The following is an 18605-nucleotide window of genomic DNA, read 5'->3' on the forward strand; positions in this document are numbered from 1 at the left end:
ACCTTACAGTTGGAGAAATTCATACATGTTATCTCCTGTCCTCATTTTCTCAAAATTATGGTTATTACAGCCACTGTTTTATCTTTTAAGGTACACATGGAGAAGTTACTGTAGATTACTGCATTGTAAATTTATGTTATTTTGAAAACTGTACTGTAACTAATTCGTTTATAAACCTATGTATTTTATTGTATGTATTTAATGTTATTCTGAGAAAGAACCCATACGTTTCACCAGGTTGCCAACAGTATTTTTGGTACGAAAACATTGAGAACCCAGCTGTGGAGACCAAGTGTGTGGGAGATACATCCTGAGGGTGTCTGGGTGGGTTTTCCTGTTGAAGACAAATAGAAAAGCTAACAAAATATTTTTTAAAAACAATAAATCAAAGTATCAGATGGCTAAAAGGGCCATAAAGAATTACTGAGTTGCGACTGTAGGAAACAGAAGTCCAGGAAGGTCAGCCCAGCATTTGGGAACCACTTTTGCTCCAGAGTATTTGCCTGGTGAGAAAGGAGAAAATATAATTTGCCACCGTCAGGAGTGGACGAGGTATCGCCACAGACCTGCCGAGAGCGGAAGGGTTAAGGGAATGCTTCGGGCAGCTTTACACATACACAAATGCAGCAGCTTAGATGTAACAGACCAGATACCCCTAAAACACACATGACTGCAGTCTACTCATTACTAACATAGTTTAGACGGCCATATAACTGTTAAGGAAACTGCATTCGTAGTTTCCAAAACTCTCTCCAAAATACATCTATAGCCTAGTTGGTTTCACCGGGTCATTTATCATGCCACTTCTACCCATTACCTTCCAGAAAATACAAGGAGATGGAATACTTCCCAACAAGACCAATATTACCCTGATACCAAACCCAGATAAATGAATTACAAAAAGGGAATACGTCAGACCAATGTCCCTTGTGAACATAGACACAGAAATCCTTAACAAAATGTTAGCAGATCAAATCAAGCAATGTGTAAAAAGAAGCACACGGACCAAGTGGGATTGTTTATTGCAGGGATGCATGGCTGATTCAGAATTCAAAAATCTGTCTCTGCAATTCTCTAAAATGCTAATGAAGAAAAATCACATGATCACGTCAGGTATTCAGAAGAATAGGCATAGAGGGGACCTTCTTCACCTCAATAGAGAATATCTACAAAATCCCCTGCAGCTGGTATCGTGCGTACCATGGAAGGACTGCATGTGTCCCCCTGCGGTGGGGAATAAGGCCAGGAGGTCTGCTCACATCGCCCCTCTGGAGCTCAGGGCTGGCACTTGTGGCCTGTGCACTGAGGCTGGGAAAGGAAGTAAATGACATGCAGATCACTGAGTGAGAAAAAACTATCCCACTTTGCACATGACAAGATTCTCTACATAGAGAATCCCAAGGAACCTACCAAAAAACTCCTAGAGCTAGTGAGAGTTCAGCAAGACCTCAGGCTGAAGATCAACATAAAAAAATCTGTGTGCTGAGAATTATAAAATGCTGGTGGAAGAAGTCAAAGGAAACCCAGGTTCGTGGAGAGAGACATACCATGCTCATGGACTGCAAAGCTCTGCACAGTGGAGAGCTCAGTTCTCCAAATTGATGGACTGTTTCTAGCAAAATCCCAGCGAAGGTGTTTTTGTTGTTATTGATATGACAAGATTATTTTCAAATTTATATGGAAGAGCAAAGGAACTAAAATATAGCCAAAACCGTTTTGAAAAAGAACAAAGCAGGAGGAATATAGCTTGTTAACATAGCTTGTTATGTAACCACACTGATAGAGACAGCGTGGATGGGCTGAAGAATGGACACATGGGTCAGTGGAACCGAGCAGAGAACCAAGAAGCAGAACCACAAAGGTACTGCCAGCAGATTTTGGCAAAGTGCAAAGGTCTTGTCAACAACACGTGGTGCTGGAGTATTTGGACAACCACGGACAGTGGAGTCGTGACCTTAACCTTACTGTTCATTCGTGGAAAGTTGAACTCAAGTGGAGCACTGAGCTAAGTGCGAAGTATAGCACTATAAAACTTTCAGGGAAACAGGAAACCTTCGGGATCTAGGGCTCGGTAGAGAGTTCTTAGGTTTCACATCACAAGCACGATCCATAAAAGAAAATTAATAAATTGCACATCATCAGAATTAAAAACTTTTATTCTGTAAAAATGAGGAGACACCAGGTTGCTCCTGTGACGGAAACTGCGTAGCACACAGGCGCACACATGTACACGCGTGTGGAGGGGCCCATCTCCTGGTCTTGATGCTGCACCGTGGAGTGTAGAACGTTAGCACTACGGGGAACGGGGTGCGTCCACGGGACTCTCCATGCAACCCTTGCAGCTTCCTGTGAATCTGTCAGCACGGCAAAATAAAAGTCCCAAAGTAGCCACGCGCTGCCTACAGACACACACCTGGGGTGGAGGAACACCAAGAGTCTGGGAAATAAGGACAGAGGTGAGCCACGTTCTCACCCTGAGAAACTGGTGTGGCCATGTTGTGGGAAGTGGACTTCAAGCGGGGATCGCCGGAGACGAGGGCTGTGTCCTGATGACGTCACAACTGGCTGACAGCGTAAATTAGTGTGAGCAGCTTCAACGGTATTTCCAACGAAGAGTGGCAGACTTGAGAACAGAGCTCAGCAAACCATGGCCCTGTGGGCTGGATCCAGCCCATAGCCTGTTTTTGTACCATCCTGCGAGCTAAGAATGGTTTTTATGGGTTTTTTTTAATGTTTATTATTTGAGAAAGAAACAGAGAGCAAGCAGGGAAGGGGCAGAGAGAGAGGGAGGGAGACGGAATCCGAAGCGGGCTCCAGGCTCTGAGCTGCCAGCACAGAGCCTGATGCAGGGCTCGAGCCCACAAGCCGTGAGATCACGACCTGAGCCGAAGTCGGACGCTTAACCGACTGAGCCCACCAGGCACCCCGGTTTTTACATTTTTAAAGCGTTGTGTCTAAAAAAGAATGTTCAACAGAGACTGCACAGGGCCAGCAAAGCCTGGCATCTTTACTGTCTTGACTTTTCACAGAAAAAGTTGATTGGTTGAGTCCTGCTGTAACGCATCCCTCTCCAGAGCTGATGGAGCGAGCAGAGGGAGAGTCACTAAGGGTCAGAGCACGAGAACACAGTGCACACACTTGACCTCCTCAGCATATAGATGGGCACCCCAGCGTGGCAGGACAGAGTGTACCTGGGGACCGCTGGCATCGACCGTGTGGTGGTCCTAGTGCCAGCCAGTCTCAGACCGTGGAGGCTGCCAGTCTGCTTTCTGACCGCAGCAGAAGTGAGCTGGAAACCAACAGTAACACAAAAATTGAAACTCCCAATTGTTTGCAAATTAAATAGCATGGCTCTGACTAATTCATGGGTGGAAGTAGAACTCACAGTAGGTAGGAAATAATCTGAATGACGGTGAAAATGGCAATATTGAAGTTTGCAGATGAAGCTAAAAGCGGTTCTTAGCAGGAAACATACGGCATCGAATGAATACGTTGGGAAAGAAGGAAGGCTGAGAGCCCGTGGTGTGAGTTGACGTCTCTGTAAATTAGAAATGAGCAGGGGTGCCTGGCGGGCTCAGTTGGTTGAGCGTCTGGCTCTTGATTTCAGTTCAGGTCATGATCTCCCGGTTTTGTGGGATCAGGCCTCGCATTGGGCTCTGCGCTGACTGCTTGGGGTTCTCTCTCTCCCTCTCTCTCTCTCAAAATAAATAAACGTTAAAAAAAGAGAAATGAGCAGACCAAACCCAAAGAGTGTGACAGGAAGATCATAAGAGCAACTGTCAATAGGAAATCATAGGAAAGGAGAAAGCATAAACGGCCCATTGGAGCGGCATTTGCAGGTCATGTGGGCACTAAGGAGACAATGAGAGGGTATTATGAACAGCATGACACCAATGAATTTGGAAGGTTAGGTAAAATGAACGTACTCCTCGAAAAATACAGTCTATTTGGTAAGACTGAAACAGGAAGAAATAGAGAATCCAAATGGTTCTAAATCGGTTGAAGACATTGACCCTGAATCAGGAAACCACAAATCCCGATGGCTCCTAGCGAACGTCCCTAACACCTGAGGAGGAAGCAGCATCACTAATCCAACTTCTCTTAATGAATCCAGCAAAACCTTGGTACCAGAGACAAAAACAAATGAAAATTATAGGCCATTCTCTTTCATGAAATTGAATTCAAGACTTCCAGATAAAATACTAGCAAATTAAATCTGGCAATATGTAAAACTGATACAGAGTTGATTTAACATTTGAAACCGGTATGATTCACTGTAGCACAATAAATAAGAAAAAGCATATGGTTTTGTTAATGGATGCAGTAACAGTATGTGATCCAATTCAGTACCTGTTCATGATAAAACCCTCAGTCCACTAGGGTTAGAAGGGCACTTCCTTAATCGAGTCAAGATTGAAGTCCACGGCAGAAATCACACTTAATGGTTAAATATTGAAAGATTTTCCTCTCTAGTGGGCGTGAGTGTGGGATACCTTCCTTCACCGTGTCTGTTGAATTGGAAGCCATGGCCAGAAAAGTCAGAAGAAAGAAATACAAGGTGTAGGGTTTGGAAGAAATAAATAAAACTTGTCATCGTTGACAGATGACATGATTACGTGAATGGAAAATCACATCTACAGAACCATCATTAGAAGTAATAAGCAGATTTTACAGGTGCGAGATTCAAAGCATATACAACCCAACTGTATTCTGTAAAACAATACCAGGTAAAAATAACACCCCAATTTTATGTGTATACTAACCTCAAAGAAAAAACAAGGATAGGAAAAAACAAAAGTTGTATAAAATCTCTACATGGACAGGCACAAAACATTTCTGAAAAAACCTAGCTTGAAGAAGACTCACCGTTTAAAGGTGTCTGTGGTCCCCAAAGTCATGTTAGAATCTGTGCGTTTCCTGCACAAACTGCGTGCAGTGGCACACGGGAGGGCAGTGAGGACAGCCTTCACGCTCACAGCATGAGACAGCTTCACAAGCAGTGTCACCATAAGCCAGAACCTATGCTGCCTGATTCATTTCTGTAAATTCACAAGCAAGTAAAACCAGTGACAATTTGAGAGGCTGGTGGGTGCTTACTGTTTGGGGGCAGTAGGGGTGACAGGGAGGCCACCAGGGCTTCCTTATGCTGGCAAGCATGTGCTTTGTCTCCCAGGTGTTGGTTACACGGTTTGTGAAAATCCCAAGTGGTACATGTAGGATCTGTGCTTTGGGGCTGGCATAGCTCATGTATAATTGGGATGTATGATCAAGTACACAAGGGATGAGCACAAGACATGAACAAGAATTGATTCCATTACAGAAAAATCTGCCCAATTAGAGAATTTCTCCCGGCGCCTGGAGAAAATACGTAACATCTGTGTTAGGCACATTGCCCATTGGTCTGCCATTGAGTAGGCGCTGTGGTCTGAGCGTTGGGGTGAGGCCCACGGTGCCGGGGCCAGGGTGAGGAAGCTGAGGACTGCTCACAGTCTGCAAGGTCGAGGCAGAGAAGAGGGGGCGTTTTAGACCGAAGTGGTCCCGTGGCACACTGTCCAGTTGGGAGGGCTTAGCTGCATGTGGCCCTGAGCACTCGAAGTGGGGACAGTGCATCTGAGAAGCTGACTGAGTTTGGTTTGTGGTTCATTTAAATTCAAATATCACACATGGCTCCTGGCGGCCAGCTCTGGTGGTGCAGTTCTAGATGGACAGCTACAGCGTGTGCATAGATGAGGAAGTGCAAGGGCTCGATGCACTGAACACGCAGTGATGATGGAGGGTTCCTGAAGGGCAGTGAGGTAGGTCGCGTGTCGGGGAACGGCCGGCCAGCACAGGCCTCGGCTGGAGAAGCCTGTAGAGCAGGGAGTGAGGACCCCCACCTTGAATTAATCAGCGTCACCGCAGCCCCACAAACCTCTTCTGTGGTGGCTCATTTTAGGACAACTTCAAAAGCAGTGCTATACAACAAATACATTTTCTTTTTTTAAAACGTTTATTTATTTTGAGAGAGCGTATGTGTGCACACGTAAGCCAGGGGGAGGAAGAGGAGGAGAGAGAGAATTCGACTCCACGCTCAGCAGTGAGCCCAACGCAAAGCTCCATATTACAACTGTGAGATCATGACCTGAGCTGAAATCAAGAGTTGGATGCTTAACTGACTGAGCCACCCAGGCGCCCCAACAAATACACTTTCATTAAACCTTAGATTAACTCGAGGGTAATCACAGTTGGTGATAACTTTCTTAAAATGATCAACAAGTGAAGTGAACCCTTAAAAAGGAAGTAAAATGTCTTTGATTTATTTCGTGGTTGATTTTGGTTTTATGAACTCTATTAGAGATGCAGTGACATTTAAAATAGCCACCATTGGGGGCGCCTCGGTGGCTCAGTCAGTTGAGTGGCCGACTTCAGCTCAGGTCATGATCTCGCAGTTTGTGGTTTTGAGCCCTGCGTCGGGCACTGTGCGGACAGCTCGGAGCCTGCAGCTTGCTTCGGATTTTGTGCCTCCTTCTCTTTCTCTTTCTCTGCCCCTTCCCCACTCATGCTCTGTCTCTCTCTCTCTCTCTCTCTCTCTTTAAATTTAAATAAACTTGGGGCACCTGCATGACTTAGTCTGTTAAGCATCTGACTTCGGCTCAGGTCATGATCTCGCAGTTCATGGGTTCAAGCCCCGCGTCAGGCTCTGTGCTGACAGCTCAGAGCCTGGAGCCTGCTGCGGATTCTGTGTCTCCCTCTCTCTCTGCCCCTCCCCCACTCACGCTTTCTCTCTCTCTCTCTCAAAAATAAATAAAACATTTAAAAAAAATTTTTTTTTTTTAATTTTTTTTTTTTTTTTAACGTTTATTTATTTTTGAGACAGAGAGAGACAGAGCATGAACGGGGGAGGGGCAGAGAGAGAGGGAGACACAGAATCGGAAGCAGGCTCCAGGCTCTGAGCCATCAGCCCAGAGCCCGACGCGGGGCTCGAACCCACAGACCGCGAGATCGTGACCTGGCTGAAGTCGGACGCTTAACCGACTGAGCCACCCAGGCGCCCCAAAAAAAATTTTTAAATAGCCGCTGTCGAATTGGAGCAGCCTAGGTCAACCAGACACCTACAGATTTAGTGGAGCTAACCTTGACCAAACCATGTGGACATGTGCTTAGGTGTAAGTTCAGCTGTGTGCGTTCAGCACAAGCCAGGAATGCCAGAACTGTGAGCGGCGGCAAGCTCTCACCGAACACAAGAGCCCGCCTGTAGCACAGCCACAGCCAAGCACAGTGAGTGTGTGTGATGTCAGGGTAGATCTGGCAACGAAAAGAGAAATTTAGATTCGTATGACCTTAGTTTGTGAAAAGTTACTCACCAGCCCTGTGCGATAATACCTATAATTGGAACAACTGAGTGTGATTTTTTAAGAATGCAGTGAACTCATCAGTGTCTCAGATGATACTCTCTTGGCTTCTCTTCCTTTGCCTTCGCTTTTAAAGAAACTCAGAGGCGAGTACCCCTGAAGGAGACGACCTTGCAGGGTTTCCTGGTGAACCGCAGCTCTGACACGTGAAGGAGCCGTTCCGAGCCGTAGCCCAGTGGGCGATGTACGCACAGGCCCCGGCAGATGCCTGAGGTGTGCACAGCGAGTGTGCGAGTGAGCACGCACGCTCACGGGTGCCGCTCCCTGTCACGTCCCCCTGAGCAGCAGAGTGAGCGCACAGCGCTGAGGGGGCAGCGTCCGCTTCCCCACACGCGTGACCCCTTCTTTACGTTCTCCGTGTGCCCCCACAGCTTGACTACATCGACGCCCGAGCCGTGCAGCTTGGCTCCCTGCTGGTCCGCGGCCTTACCACTTTGGTCTTGGTCAACAGCGCGTGCGGCTTTCCCTGGAGGATGAGTGACTTCATGCCCTGGAACGTGTTTGACGGGAAGCTCTTCCATCAGAAGTACCTGCAGTCGGAGAAGGGGTGCACCGTGGAGGCTCTGGTGGAACAAAACGTGAGTCCGTGGTGCTTTCCCATTCAGAAATAACGAGCAGGCTTGGTCAGGTCTCAGAGGCGTCATCAGGCTCAGAGTCCTTGGCCAGACGTCCGTTCTGTCCGTCCCAGCAGCCCCCTCAGTGAGGAAGGCACACACGCGTCCCAGAAACGTCCCACTGGAGGGGGCTCGCATTCCCACCTGGGATCTTACACCGTTAGCACAGATGCCGCTTACCTTGTGCAAACCACTGCTCTTCTGACCCAGAAAGCCAGAAGCACGGGATGGGAGGCCTGAGGCCTCAGGGCCAGCGTACATCCTCGCTTCCCCTGAAATACCACCGTGGGGCTTGAGTCCCCTAGACTCCCGCTGAGGGAGAGTGTGGAGCACCCAGTCCAGCACAGCCCGTTTTCAAGTGCTTTCTCTCCTTTACCCTTTTTGAGTAAAGAAGAAAGGTTTGTCCAGAGGTGACCAACCTGATGTGTATTACCTGAAAATGTTCCCCGAGGCTGTGGTTTAGTCAGGGACATGGGCTGCTGTCCTGCTACATGAGTGCAAGTGCTCCGTGGTTCCTGGGAGGTCTCCACACGAGGCCCCTGCCAGGCTCACGTGGAGTGTGCATGGATAGCCGCAAGGGTGCGTGAGAGTGCGGGGTCCCAGGAGGACTCCCCAGCTGTGAGGATGACGAACGCTGAGCTTCGCATCAGATAGGAAACGTTTGGAGAGGTGCTCCCACCTCCGTCCCTCACGCGAACAAAACCAGGGCACCCTAGGGGTTCAGGGGTTCAGGACTGAGAAGCAGTCTGGAAATGTTATGTGCAGCAGCGGTGGGGGAGCAGGGAAGGGCATTGCTCAGATCTGACTTGTCACCGTGTGTGGAACTGATGTAGGAGCAGAGCAGAGCCGACTGCAGCCACCACCCGTGAGCCCCCAGTCGTGGCCCCATGTCTGATGTGGTCGCACACCAGGTGATCGCACTTGTGGTTTAAAACAAGTCGGGGCAGATGGGGCCGCGTGTCAGCAGTAAATGAGGCAGCACGGAGGGGTGAGTCTGCCCGAGAGCGGTCACCAGTCAGATGACGGGCCCAGGTTTGTTAGGGAGGACCACCCTGTGGCGGCCCAGATTCACCACAGAGCTCGGAGACCTTTTGGCAGTGACTGTCGAACCCGTAAGACCAGAGAGGGTGTAGCGCTCCCTCAGGAGAGTGTCGGTTTTCTGAGAAGCTCTCGTTAAGTTTCAGCCTTGAAGGGAGTGCTCGCCCAGTGTTCTCGGATACTGTGGTCACTGTTGTTGTTTCCAGAGGGCGCACACGGGCCTGACGCTGCTCACGCTGTCTGCTCTGTCCGCAGAGGTCCCGGCTGACCAAGTTCCACGCGCTGAAGTCGGTCGTGTGCAAGGCCTGCGTGAGGGAGAACCGGCGCATCGTCAGCAGGCAGCACTGGCACTCCCCCCAGCCAGGTGGGCACCGGGCCAGGCCGCGCCGTGCAGCCTGCCACCCACTGGCTGCTGAGATCGGGAGAAAGCGCACGCTTAACGCCACAGGGTGCCACCCAGCCTTTTAAATCCTGGTCCCTTGAGGAAAGGCATCTCAGATGCGTTCTGCGTATCCCGTGACCGAGAGCTCCACTGTGGGCCGGTACTCTCCCCTCTCCTCTCCACGGCTCCCTGCAGCCAGACGCTGCTTGCGTGGCATTTGCCTGACCAAAGTTGTTTCTCCTCCCAGTAAAAGTATGTTAGGAACATTTAGCATATAAAGAAAACAGATTTTAAAAAGGAAGCGTAAATAATGTGTGTTCCGTCCCCTAAAGATAGCAGATGTTGGCAGATGATTTTTTGCAGTATTTTTCTGTGCTTCTACCTCACTGTGATGACCTTCTGTGTGGCTGTGCGTCCTCTGTGTGCCCAGAGCCCTCGCACCCGGCTCGCCGCTGTGCCTGGTGGGAGAGCTCTGAAGTGGCTTCCGTTTTATGTACGTGATTTTCTTCAAACAAAGCAGCAGAGCGTACAAATTATGGAATGAAATGCAATCGAATTTTAGATAAATCTTGCCAGCTTGTCTTCTAAAAGCCTTTTATCACTTTATACCTTCACCAGCAGTGATGAAGAGTTTGTTTCGTGGCCCCTTGTCAGCATTGGCCAGGTGTTGGTTTTTTTTAACTAACTTCATAGATTAAACAGTGTATCTCACTGACTGGATGATTCTTTATCACTGAAGTTGATGTCTTCTAGATTAGCTGCTCGATGAGTTTTTATTACTTCACGTCCTCCGTTGGTGAGGGTCTGTGCCTGTACCTCTAGCAGCCCCATTGCTTTCTTTGGTGGAATCTGAGAACTCACCCCTGTTCCGACCCAGCAGACTGTCTTCAGGGCCTCTGCCTGGTGTCTGCCTTGCCGGTCTCACTCTGAGAGGCTTTATGTTGTGAGGTCCGTAAGCCCCTGTTGGGCGCTGTGTGTGGGACCCGCGGCCCACAGGAGAGCCTGGGGGGTAGGAGCGGGGCCTCCAGCAAGTGAGGAGGGCACTTCCTCCCCCGAGTCCCAAGAGCGACAGACTCCTGCCTTGTCCCGTCCTTTTGTCTCCGTTTGGCCTCCTCCTGCCAACTGTGGATAGGCAGGATTTGACCCCAAAGCAAGAGCTTGTTCCTTGCGAGATACACGTGTGGCATTCTGCCTCTGTCGCCTGTGCCCGAACCGATCTGCGTCCTGTCCTGCACGCACAGTGCGTGGGTTCTCGAGCGGTGGCCGGAGGCTGCAGGTGGCAGAATGCGGGCCGCTTGAAGTTGGCAGGAGACTCTGAGTCAGACTTTCTCACGAAGAAGGTGTCAGAGCTTAGGAATTTATGAGAGGAAACTCCAGGGCAGTTGAGTGTGTGGAGGACTGGGAGGGGCACGCACACCTTGGTCTGGTTCTCGGGGTCCCAGGCCCCCTGCTTACCCAGAACCCAAGTGCTGGGGGTCCAGAAGCTGTGCTGGCAGCCTGCAGAGCTCAGCCCCCGGGCCTGGGAGGCAGGGGCCCTGCTTGGTTGGAGCCCTGACAAAGCGTCCCTGCTCTGCCTCGGCACCTGCCGGTCTGCTTGTCTGTCACCTGCACGGGGTCTCCCGGGGAACGTGTTGAAATGTGGACGTCCAACTCCCACCCCCCTCGGCCCAGCTGTGGCCCCTCAGTCTGCATTTCTCACGGGCTTTCCCTGTGATTTAAGGGTACCAGAAGTTTGGGAACTACAGACCTGATGGCACCCTGCTGCCCTTGTAGACAAAATGTGTCATTTGGGGTTAGGCATGTGGTGGCCTCCTAACGTGCTGATCACGTGTCCCTACAGGCAGGTGGGGGAGGCAGGGATCCGGCTCCCACAGGACGAGCTCCGGGTACAGCCGGGCAGGCCAAGGACAGCACTGGAGGGATCAGGGTCCAGGTAAGAGGCCGGCGGCCATGGGCTGCTCGCGATGGTGCCGTTTCAGCATCGTGCTTCTGCTGACGGCTGGCCACCCGACGTCTGTTTGGGCGTCGGTTGGTGTTTCCAGGTAAACAGGTCATTATACTGATGATGTCTGATTTCACTGCTGAGTGAAGTAGAGACCAGTAATTTCCAAGCTCGGCACTAGTCGGTCTCTGCTCCTTGCCACTTTGTTTCTTCTCTGTGAATTCGTTCGTCTGTTTGAGACCCAATTTTTTTATAAGTTAGTCAAAGAAAGGTTCTTATAAAGGTTTCATGCACAGGGATCCTTCTGATGAAAAAATAACACAGAAAGTAACATTTTACCAGTAGCAGCATTTTGATATTTTCTGTGATCTGGCTTGTATACAGAAGAGCCTTTTGGGTGATCTAGGAAATAAAATGAATCCTTTACTTCTTGGGTGTGTAATACAGATGTCTGATTTTGTGCGTAAAACTGAATTTAATATGTAGTAGTTTATGTTTTAAATACAAAGAAAACCTCATCAGTATTTAAACTCAAAATTCCTTAGAGTTTTGGAAACCTCACTGTACAGACTCTTATATTAGCTAAGGTTTACAATTTTATCCTTGCAAATACAAACATGCCTTTAATTTAATTTAGTTTTTTGCAAACTCAAAAATGTGTAGAGATTTCACAGATTACTCACATTGTCCCCCTAGAGCACAGCCAGTCCGTGTCATTAAGCAAAGCTGCCTTTCTCAGTTTGTCTGTGTGGGCGTCCACGGTGTCTGCTCACTTGGGATGTTGCTGAGGGGAATGCGAGCCTCTCGTTCTGGCAGAAACATCAAGGGTCTGCTGTACAGTTCAGCGCTGACCGGAGTTCATGGTGACTGGGTTTGAAATGCCCACCCCTGGGGACAGAGGACAGCTCTGTCAGATTCGTAGCTGTTTCACGTGGCCCTTTTAGCTGGCGAGCCTGCAGAGTCCACCTGGCCAGTCCTGCTGCCCACCGTCGCCTGCAGCTTCTGGACGGTTGGCCAAATGCGTGTGGCAGTGTCCCGCCCTGCCCCCGCCTCGTCCAGCGTAGGCACACGGTGCCTCCACCTAAACCACCTGAGGGTTGGTGCCGGTGCAGCATGACTGGGATTAAGGCAAATTCCTTCTTTCCGTTGTTTCAAGTATATTTGAGATTGCTTTTAATTTAGAAGGTAGTGCAGTTTATTGAGCTGAACCACAAAGAGAGAACCCAGAAGACGAAGGAGGGTTTGTAAACTTACCTAAAGTCAGACTCTGACACCCGGAGCTGTGGGCTCGCGTCTGCGAAGGTGGCACTCCAGGTGCCCTCTGGTTGGCCCCGTTGTGTGTGCACGACGTCAGCGCTTACTCAGCCTGTCGAGCTGAGCTGCCCTAAGGGTGCATACATGCAGCAGGTGGCCCCCCCAGCCTGGGGGCTCCACAGTGTGTGGCCTTGCCCCGTCGGGCTGTCTGCCTCTTCTTGGGGCTCCTAACTCGTTAAGAACGACACGTCTTCCAGCAGCCAGGCAGAGCCGGACAAATGCACATGGAGTGTGCATCTCCCCCGTCTTCACTGGGGTCCGAGAAAACCCCTCTGAGAGGTGGTGTTTAAGCAGAGACCCCGTGAGAGGGAGCAGCCACCAGACGCCTACGGGAGGGGTGTGCGCAGAAGGCGGGGCCCCCGGGACCCTGTGTGGCTGGAAGGGGAGCAGGAGGCAGGCAGCAGAGGAGCTGACCTTTCAGAGCCTCACGACACTGGTCAGAGCCCTGGAAGTTCACTTCAGATGAGATGCTCCATGTGTCCATTCTGGAGAGATGTTCCCTTAGTCACCAGACCACCACCCACAGATCTCAGAGCCTGTGGACCATCAGTACAAAGCTGGTGACGAACCTCTTCTGTAATCCTAGCAGTGTGTGACCTGTAGGCCCCCCATACTGTGTTTGAAATACGTGTGTGATGGGCTTGGAGCGGAGAGCGGGTCCAGCCCTGTCCGTCTGCGTATCCCATCCCACGTATGTTTAAGTAGCAGGACCCTGGGTCCCTGTCACCCTTAAAGCTACGGTGCTGTCAAGCTCGCAAGGCCCTGGCCCCTCCAGGTGAGGATCAGAGTGCACCCACCGAGCTCAGGCAAGCAGAATGAGGGCAGGCGTGCTGCACGCCTTCTAGGCAGCCCGGCGTGACAGGGTGTACGTGGCCCTCCCCGCGTTCCTCTGAGCAGATGACAGAGGCTCCCCGGCAGCCCCTCTCCCCGACGTCACTGCTCCCCACGTATGGCCTGGTATGGGAAATGGAAACCTTCCTCTTAATCCCCTTTGGCTTAGGCTTGTCTCCTTTTCTTCCTGCTGGTGTCGCAAGTCAGGAAAGATGAGATAGTACGAAGTCAGGGAGAGGAGGGCTGCAAGGGAAGCCCGGGCACGGTAGAGGGGAGGAGGTGACGAGTTCTGCGGGGAGGTGAGCACAGTCACCTGGGGTGGGACAGACGACCACCACGGACGCATTTCCGCTTCCAGGCCGCCCGCTCACGTGCTACATGCCCTCAGTCACGGCCTGGCAGCCTTGGTGTCCTCCTGGCCCTGAGCCCTGCGGTTCTGCCGGGGAGTAGCGACACTCGAGTGACGATGGTGGTGCCACTCTCGGACGTGCCATCGAGGACGTGCCTCACCTTGCCCCAAGCCTGGTGCCCTTGAATTCGAGCTTTTCGGAAAAAGAGAAAGCTCTGCAGGATTTCTCAGTAATTCATCTCTTCTTTCCCCGAGGAGGCCTGCTGCAGCGGGTTCTCACGGGCAAGCGCAGCCTCAGATCCTGGACTCAGCACTCGCACGTGGACTTGGCCCTAGCAGGTCGCAGGGCCTCTAGGTCTGCCTGCCGTGAAGGGCACGCAGAAAGGGCTTCTCGCTTCGGGTGTGATTCCCCCACCCACGGGACCAGCCTGGATTTCCGGGAACATTGGGAAGTCGCGGGGATGTTTGTCAGGCTGGGTGCTAGACCACGGAGAATCAAGGAAACCCTGATGGCCTCAACGGCCCAAGCCTGCAGCTGCTTCAGAAGCGCCCTGGTTTGAACCCAGTCCCTCCTCAGGGGACGCGACCGCGGTGGTAACAGAAGAGTCCGGGAGTGGTGGTGCCTGAGGGATTGGGGCTGAAAAACGTGCCTGGGAGACCTCGGTCAAAGGCAAACGAGGTGGCTTGCGTTAGGGTCAGATGTCAGGATTTGGGGACGGGGATGCGGGCCTCCAGAGCACAGTCCCTGGCAGTGGACGCAGCAGCACGTGCAGATTTGCCGAGCGAGACATCGTGTGTCAGCTGCACTCAAATTAAAAGCAAAAAGAATTTGGGCGTGGGGGCGTGAGGAATTGAAAGGCTCCTGCAGGACAATGGTTAAGCACGGACACCGTTTCATTTGCGTTTTGCCTCACGTGGAAAAATGTTCACAAAAATTTTGTTGGTGGTACCAGTATGTTTTCTAATTTCAGATGTGTCTACATAAAATACATGTTCACACGTGTATGTCACGCCTTTTATTTGTTCGGACCGGAGCATTGTTTGAGGTCACGTCATCCCCTTGTTCAGCTTTAGTTGCTGTAAAAGAATTACATCGTCTTTACTTGGCCCCCACACATTTTGCTGGGTTTTATCTACCCTTGAACTCCTATTTCAGCATTTTTTAGAGGTATCTAAGTAGTCTAAGTAGAAAGTTGTCAGTACTGCCTGGACAGAGTTAATGGGAAAAATTCTTTGTTTTAGTGAAAAACTAAAAACGCCTCGGAATGAACATATTGAGTTACTGAGACAGTTGGGAAGTTTCCGAGGCCAGTGCCTGCCTGGCCCGATGGAGGAGCGGGGAGCCTGCCCACTCTGCCGGGCAGGGAGACTCAGACACAGAGCTGCAGGGCCCTTCAGCGGCACCGGCCTCCCTGTGAAGCATTTGCTTCCAGACCTGCGAAGTGCAGTGGGGAACATCAAAGCCGCTAAAGTGAGAACATTTGAACATCTTCCTTTCTGTTGGTGAGAAATGTGTTAAATTCCACAGTCAGTAGCAAAGCACATTTGCCTGTGATTTCTTGAGCTTCTCACTTATCGGTGGTAAGGTGGTAATTCTGTAGGAGGCCTGGACTGTTGTAAAACCACCTCTGGTCATCTGTGATAACAAGGTGGGGCCTGGAAACCTCATTCTGGCCTTGCTGTGACCTTCTCCTGCCACCCAGCCCTCTGCCAGAGCCCCTGCCAGCCTCACACTCGTGGGAGGGACAAAGGCCGCCCTCAGTGGGAGAGGCATGGGCGTCGTCAGTCAAGCAGAAGCCTGGAAAGCTTTGTAGGAAAAGTGTCATTTTCTGAATGTGAAAACAACCACCTTTTTTGATGGCAGGCTGGCTGTCTTCTGGTTCTCGCCTGCCACTCCCTGTATAGTGGGGGACAAAAAGTGGCCGGCTGCACTGGGAAGGGAACCTCCGCACTCAGCTGTAGGGCCACACGTTGCTTTTTCCGTCCTTGGCAAAGTGTCCTCCGTGAGCCATCTGCTTACGAAGTTCCTTTCCCAGTATCATTGGCAGCAGAGACCGTCTAGATTCAGCGCAGGTGGTTGGACACTGCTCCGTCTAACAGCAGAACCGCCTCTTAATTAATTGTTTCCTACTCTAATGGAAAGTGTGTGCAACAAACTTTTAATCACAGTGGCAACATCAGAGAAGAGAGTAATAAGTTATGTCCTCCAAGTACAACTCAGCATGTTTTTATGCATACTTAGAAATGTGCGGTTTTCGCGGTTTGAATTTAGAGAAATGTAATTAACTTAGTTTTGGTTTGCATGTCTGTTTGGTGCAGGAAATAGACAGTATGAGCCTGACCATTGGAGAAGATACTCCTCTTCCGGGTAAGTGCACCTCTTACAGCCTCAGATAAATCCATCTTATCAAAGATGGAAGTCAAGTATCTGCCTTTGTAACCTAAATCTTTCGTATCAGTTGCTAAACTTTAAAATAATTTAGACATTAAATTCTGACGTGGGGCTAAGTGAACACGGTTTTCAGGTAGATGAGTTTGCTTCTAGAAAGAGTGTGGACAGAAAGAGACCCCGAGTCTGGACTTAGAGTCCTGGGGATACGCCCTTCTTGAAAGTGAGGCGCTCAGAACAGCATAACAGTTGTGTCCTTGGGGAGAAACAGTCTGTGAGGTCTAGACCTAGCTTTTCATGAAAAGGGAAAACATCCTTTTCAGTGACTTCTCCCTTGTATCATACAAAAAAGCTCTCTGTTGACTTACTTTCAGAGGTTGTGCCTGAGTCCGTGGCCCCAAACAGCTGTTAACAACCATAAGTTCTTCATCTGTGTCTGTGGGAATGGTTGTTTTTTTTCTTTAATGAGTTGGAATCTTACTGTGTCTTGCTTTTTTTAACTTAACAGCAGATTGTAACGATTGGAGACATGATGCCCTGTGGTTGTAGAATATTCCAAGAATTGCTTTCTAATTATAAATATAGAGAAAGAAGTCACAACCTCCTTCTCGCCTTCCTGGCGGGAGACCCTGCTCTGCATGGAGGGCCCAGCCCTGCCTGGGAAGCATAACAGTGTGTGGCCCGCGGGTCTGTTCCGGTAGTGTCGTCCTTTCCATTTGACTTTTGCCGGGCCCCAGCTCAGAGTTCTGACAGCAGTTGTGTGGGGCAGGCCTGGGTCCATCAGACAGGAGGCCTCGGGGGGGTGTGGGAGGAGGCAGTGGTTGAGTATCAGCAGCCTACTTTATGACGCCATTAATGAATGGTTCACTTGTTGCTCTGGTCTGAACATTGAAGGGGTTTTGTTTTTAAAAAACCATCCTAGAGGGGCGCCTGGGTGGCTCGGTCGGTTAAGCATCCGACTTCGGCTCAGGTCGTGATCTCATGGACCATGAGTTCGAGCCCCACATCGGGCTCTGTGCTGACCGCTCAGAGCCTGGAGCCTGTTTCAGATTCTGTGTCTCCCTCTCTCTCTGCCCCTCCCCTGTTCATGCTCTGTCTCTCTCTGTCTCAAAAATAAATAAACGTTAAAAAAAATTAAAAAAAAAAAAAAAACCAAAACCATCCTAGACACATCCAAGTTTCATGGGAGAATTTTCAGGTAATTCAAGAATTGAAATTGTAAGGCCAAAATTGTACTGAGCTCAACCCCTGGGGTATTGACAATGGAAAGAAATCTAGATTAGAGGTTAGGAGACAAAGGCTGTCCTGCACCACACGCAGTGGCTCTGGAGGTTCCCAGAAACTCTCAGAAATGTGTGTGCGTGTTGCCCAGAGGACACGTCCAGCGCTGCTGTCTGGAAAAACCAAAGAAGCCCTGAGCATAGTCACAGTCTGGTCTGTATATTGCGCTGGATGAATTCCCCCAACAGCTCAAGTATGCAGAGCTCCTGGCTTTGTCTTGCCTGAAAATCCCAGCTAGCATTTACCAAAACAGGGATACAGTCTCCAGATATTTTTATGTTTGAAGCGTCCTCACCACTTCCTGCAATTCCTTATGAAGGACGTTTCCATATCTAATTACTTTTCATGCAAGGCTTGTAGGACGTACAACCTAATTTCCCATCTTTACAAATAAATTTTTTTCATTCTACTTCTGGTGTTTCCAGCTAAGTATTAATATTCTTTCATTTCTGCTCATTGGAGACCACTGCTGCTTCTAGAAGTTTCACTTCTTTGCTGCTATTTTTATAACTTTGAGATAAATTCTCATCCCTTAGACTAAAAGAGTAGACCTCCATGAAAATCATTTCCCCCTTTTATAATATCTGAATTCTAACTTGACAATAAAATATTTGAGGTCAGTTAGCAAGCTTAATTAAGCCATTGAGTTTGTATAATCTTTCTTGGGTTTGAAAAGCCAGTACAGTAAGTTTCTGTGATCTTGTTATTGTTCCATAGGTTAATTACCTCTGCAGCCTAGTCTTTTGACGAAACGTCCATATATCAATTTAAAAGTGAAAATAAAACAATATATCACTCATAAGTAGATATAGTTTCAGGGATGCCTGGCCGGCTCTGTTGGGCGTCCGACTTCAGCTCAGATCATGATCTCACGGTCAGTGAGATCAAGCCCCACATCGGGCTCTGTGCTGATGGCTCAGAGCCTAGGGCCTGCTTCCGATTCTGTGTCTCCCTCTCTCTCTGTTCCTCCCCCACTTGTGCTCTGTCTCTCAAAAATGAATAAACGTTAAAAAAATTTTTTTAATAATACAATAAATATATTTCACATTTCTTTCGTTATTTGGGCATTTCACC

At 49.7% G+C, this 18605-nt stretch overlaps 1 protein-coding gene across 17 annotated transcripts in view; it reads left to right on the top strand.

Moving 5' to 3' along the window:
- Positions 1–18605, top strand: part of FAM120B (family with sequence similarity 120 member B) — a 94961-nt gene that overhangs the window by 61754 nt on the left and 14602 nt on the right. For 7 of the 17 annotated variants that reach the window (XM_058735957.1, XM_058735956.1, XM_058735959.1 and 4 more), the window contains 4 exons: positions 7763–7969; positions 9299–9407; positions 11266–11358; positions 16181–16229. In XM_058735957.1, the coding sequence (XP_058591940.1) occupies positions 7763–7969; positions 9299–9407; positions 11266–11358; positions 16181–16229 (458 nt within the window). Of the gene's footprint in view, positions 1–824; positions 1948–7762; positions 7970–9298; positions 9408–11265; positions 11359–16180; positions 16230–16758; positions 16948–18605 lie in introns of those variants that run through there. The other 10 variants (XM_058735955.1, XM_058735961.1, XM_058735962.1 and 7 more) reach the window with 8 other exon arrangements.

Source organism: Neofelis nebulosa, chromosome 6 (assembly GCF_028018385.1).
Source record: "Neofelis nebulosa isolate mNeoNeb1 chromosome 6, mNeoNeb1.pri, whole genome shotgun sequence".
Classification (NCBI taxonomy): Eukaryota; Metazoa; Chordata; class Mammalia; order Carnivora; family Felidae; genus Neofelis; species Neofelis nebulosa.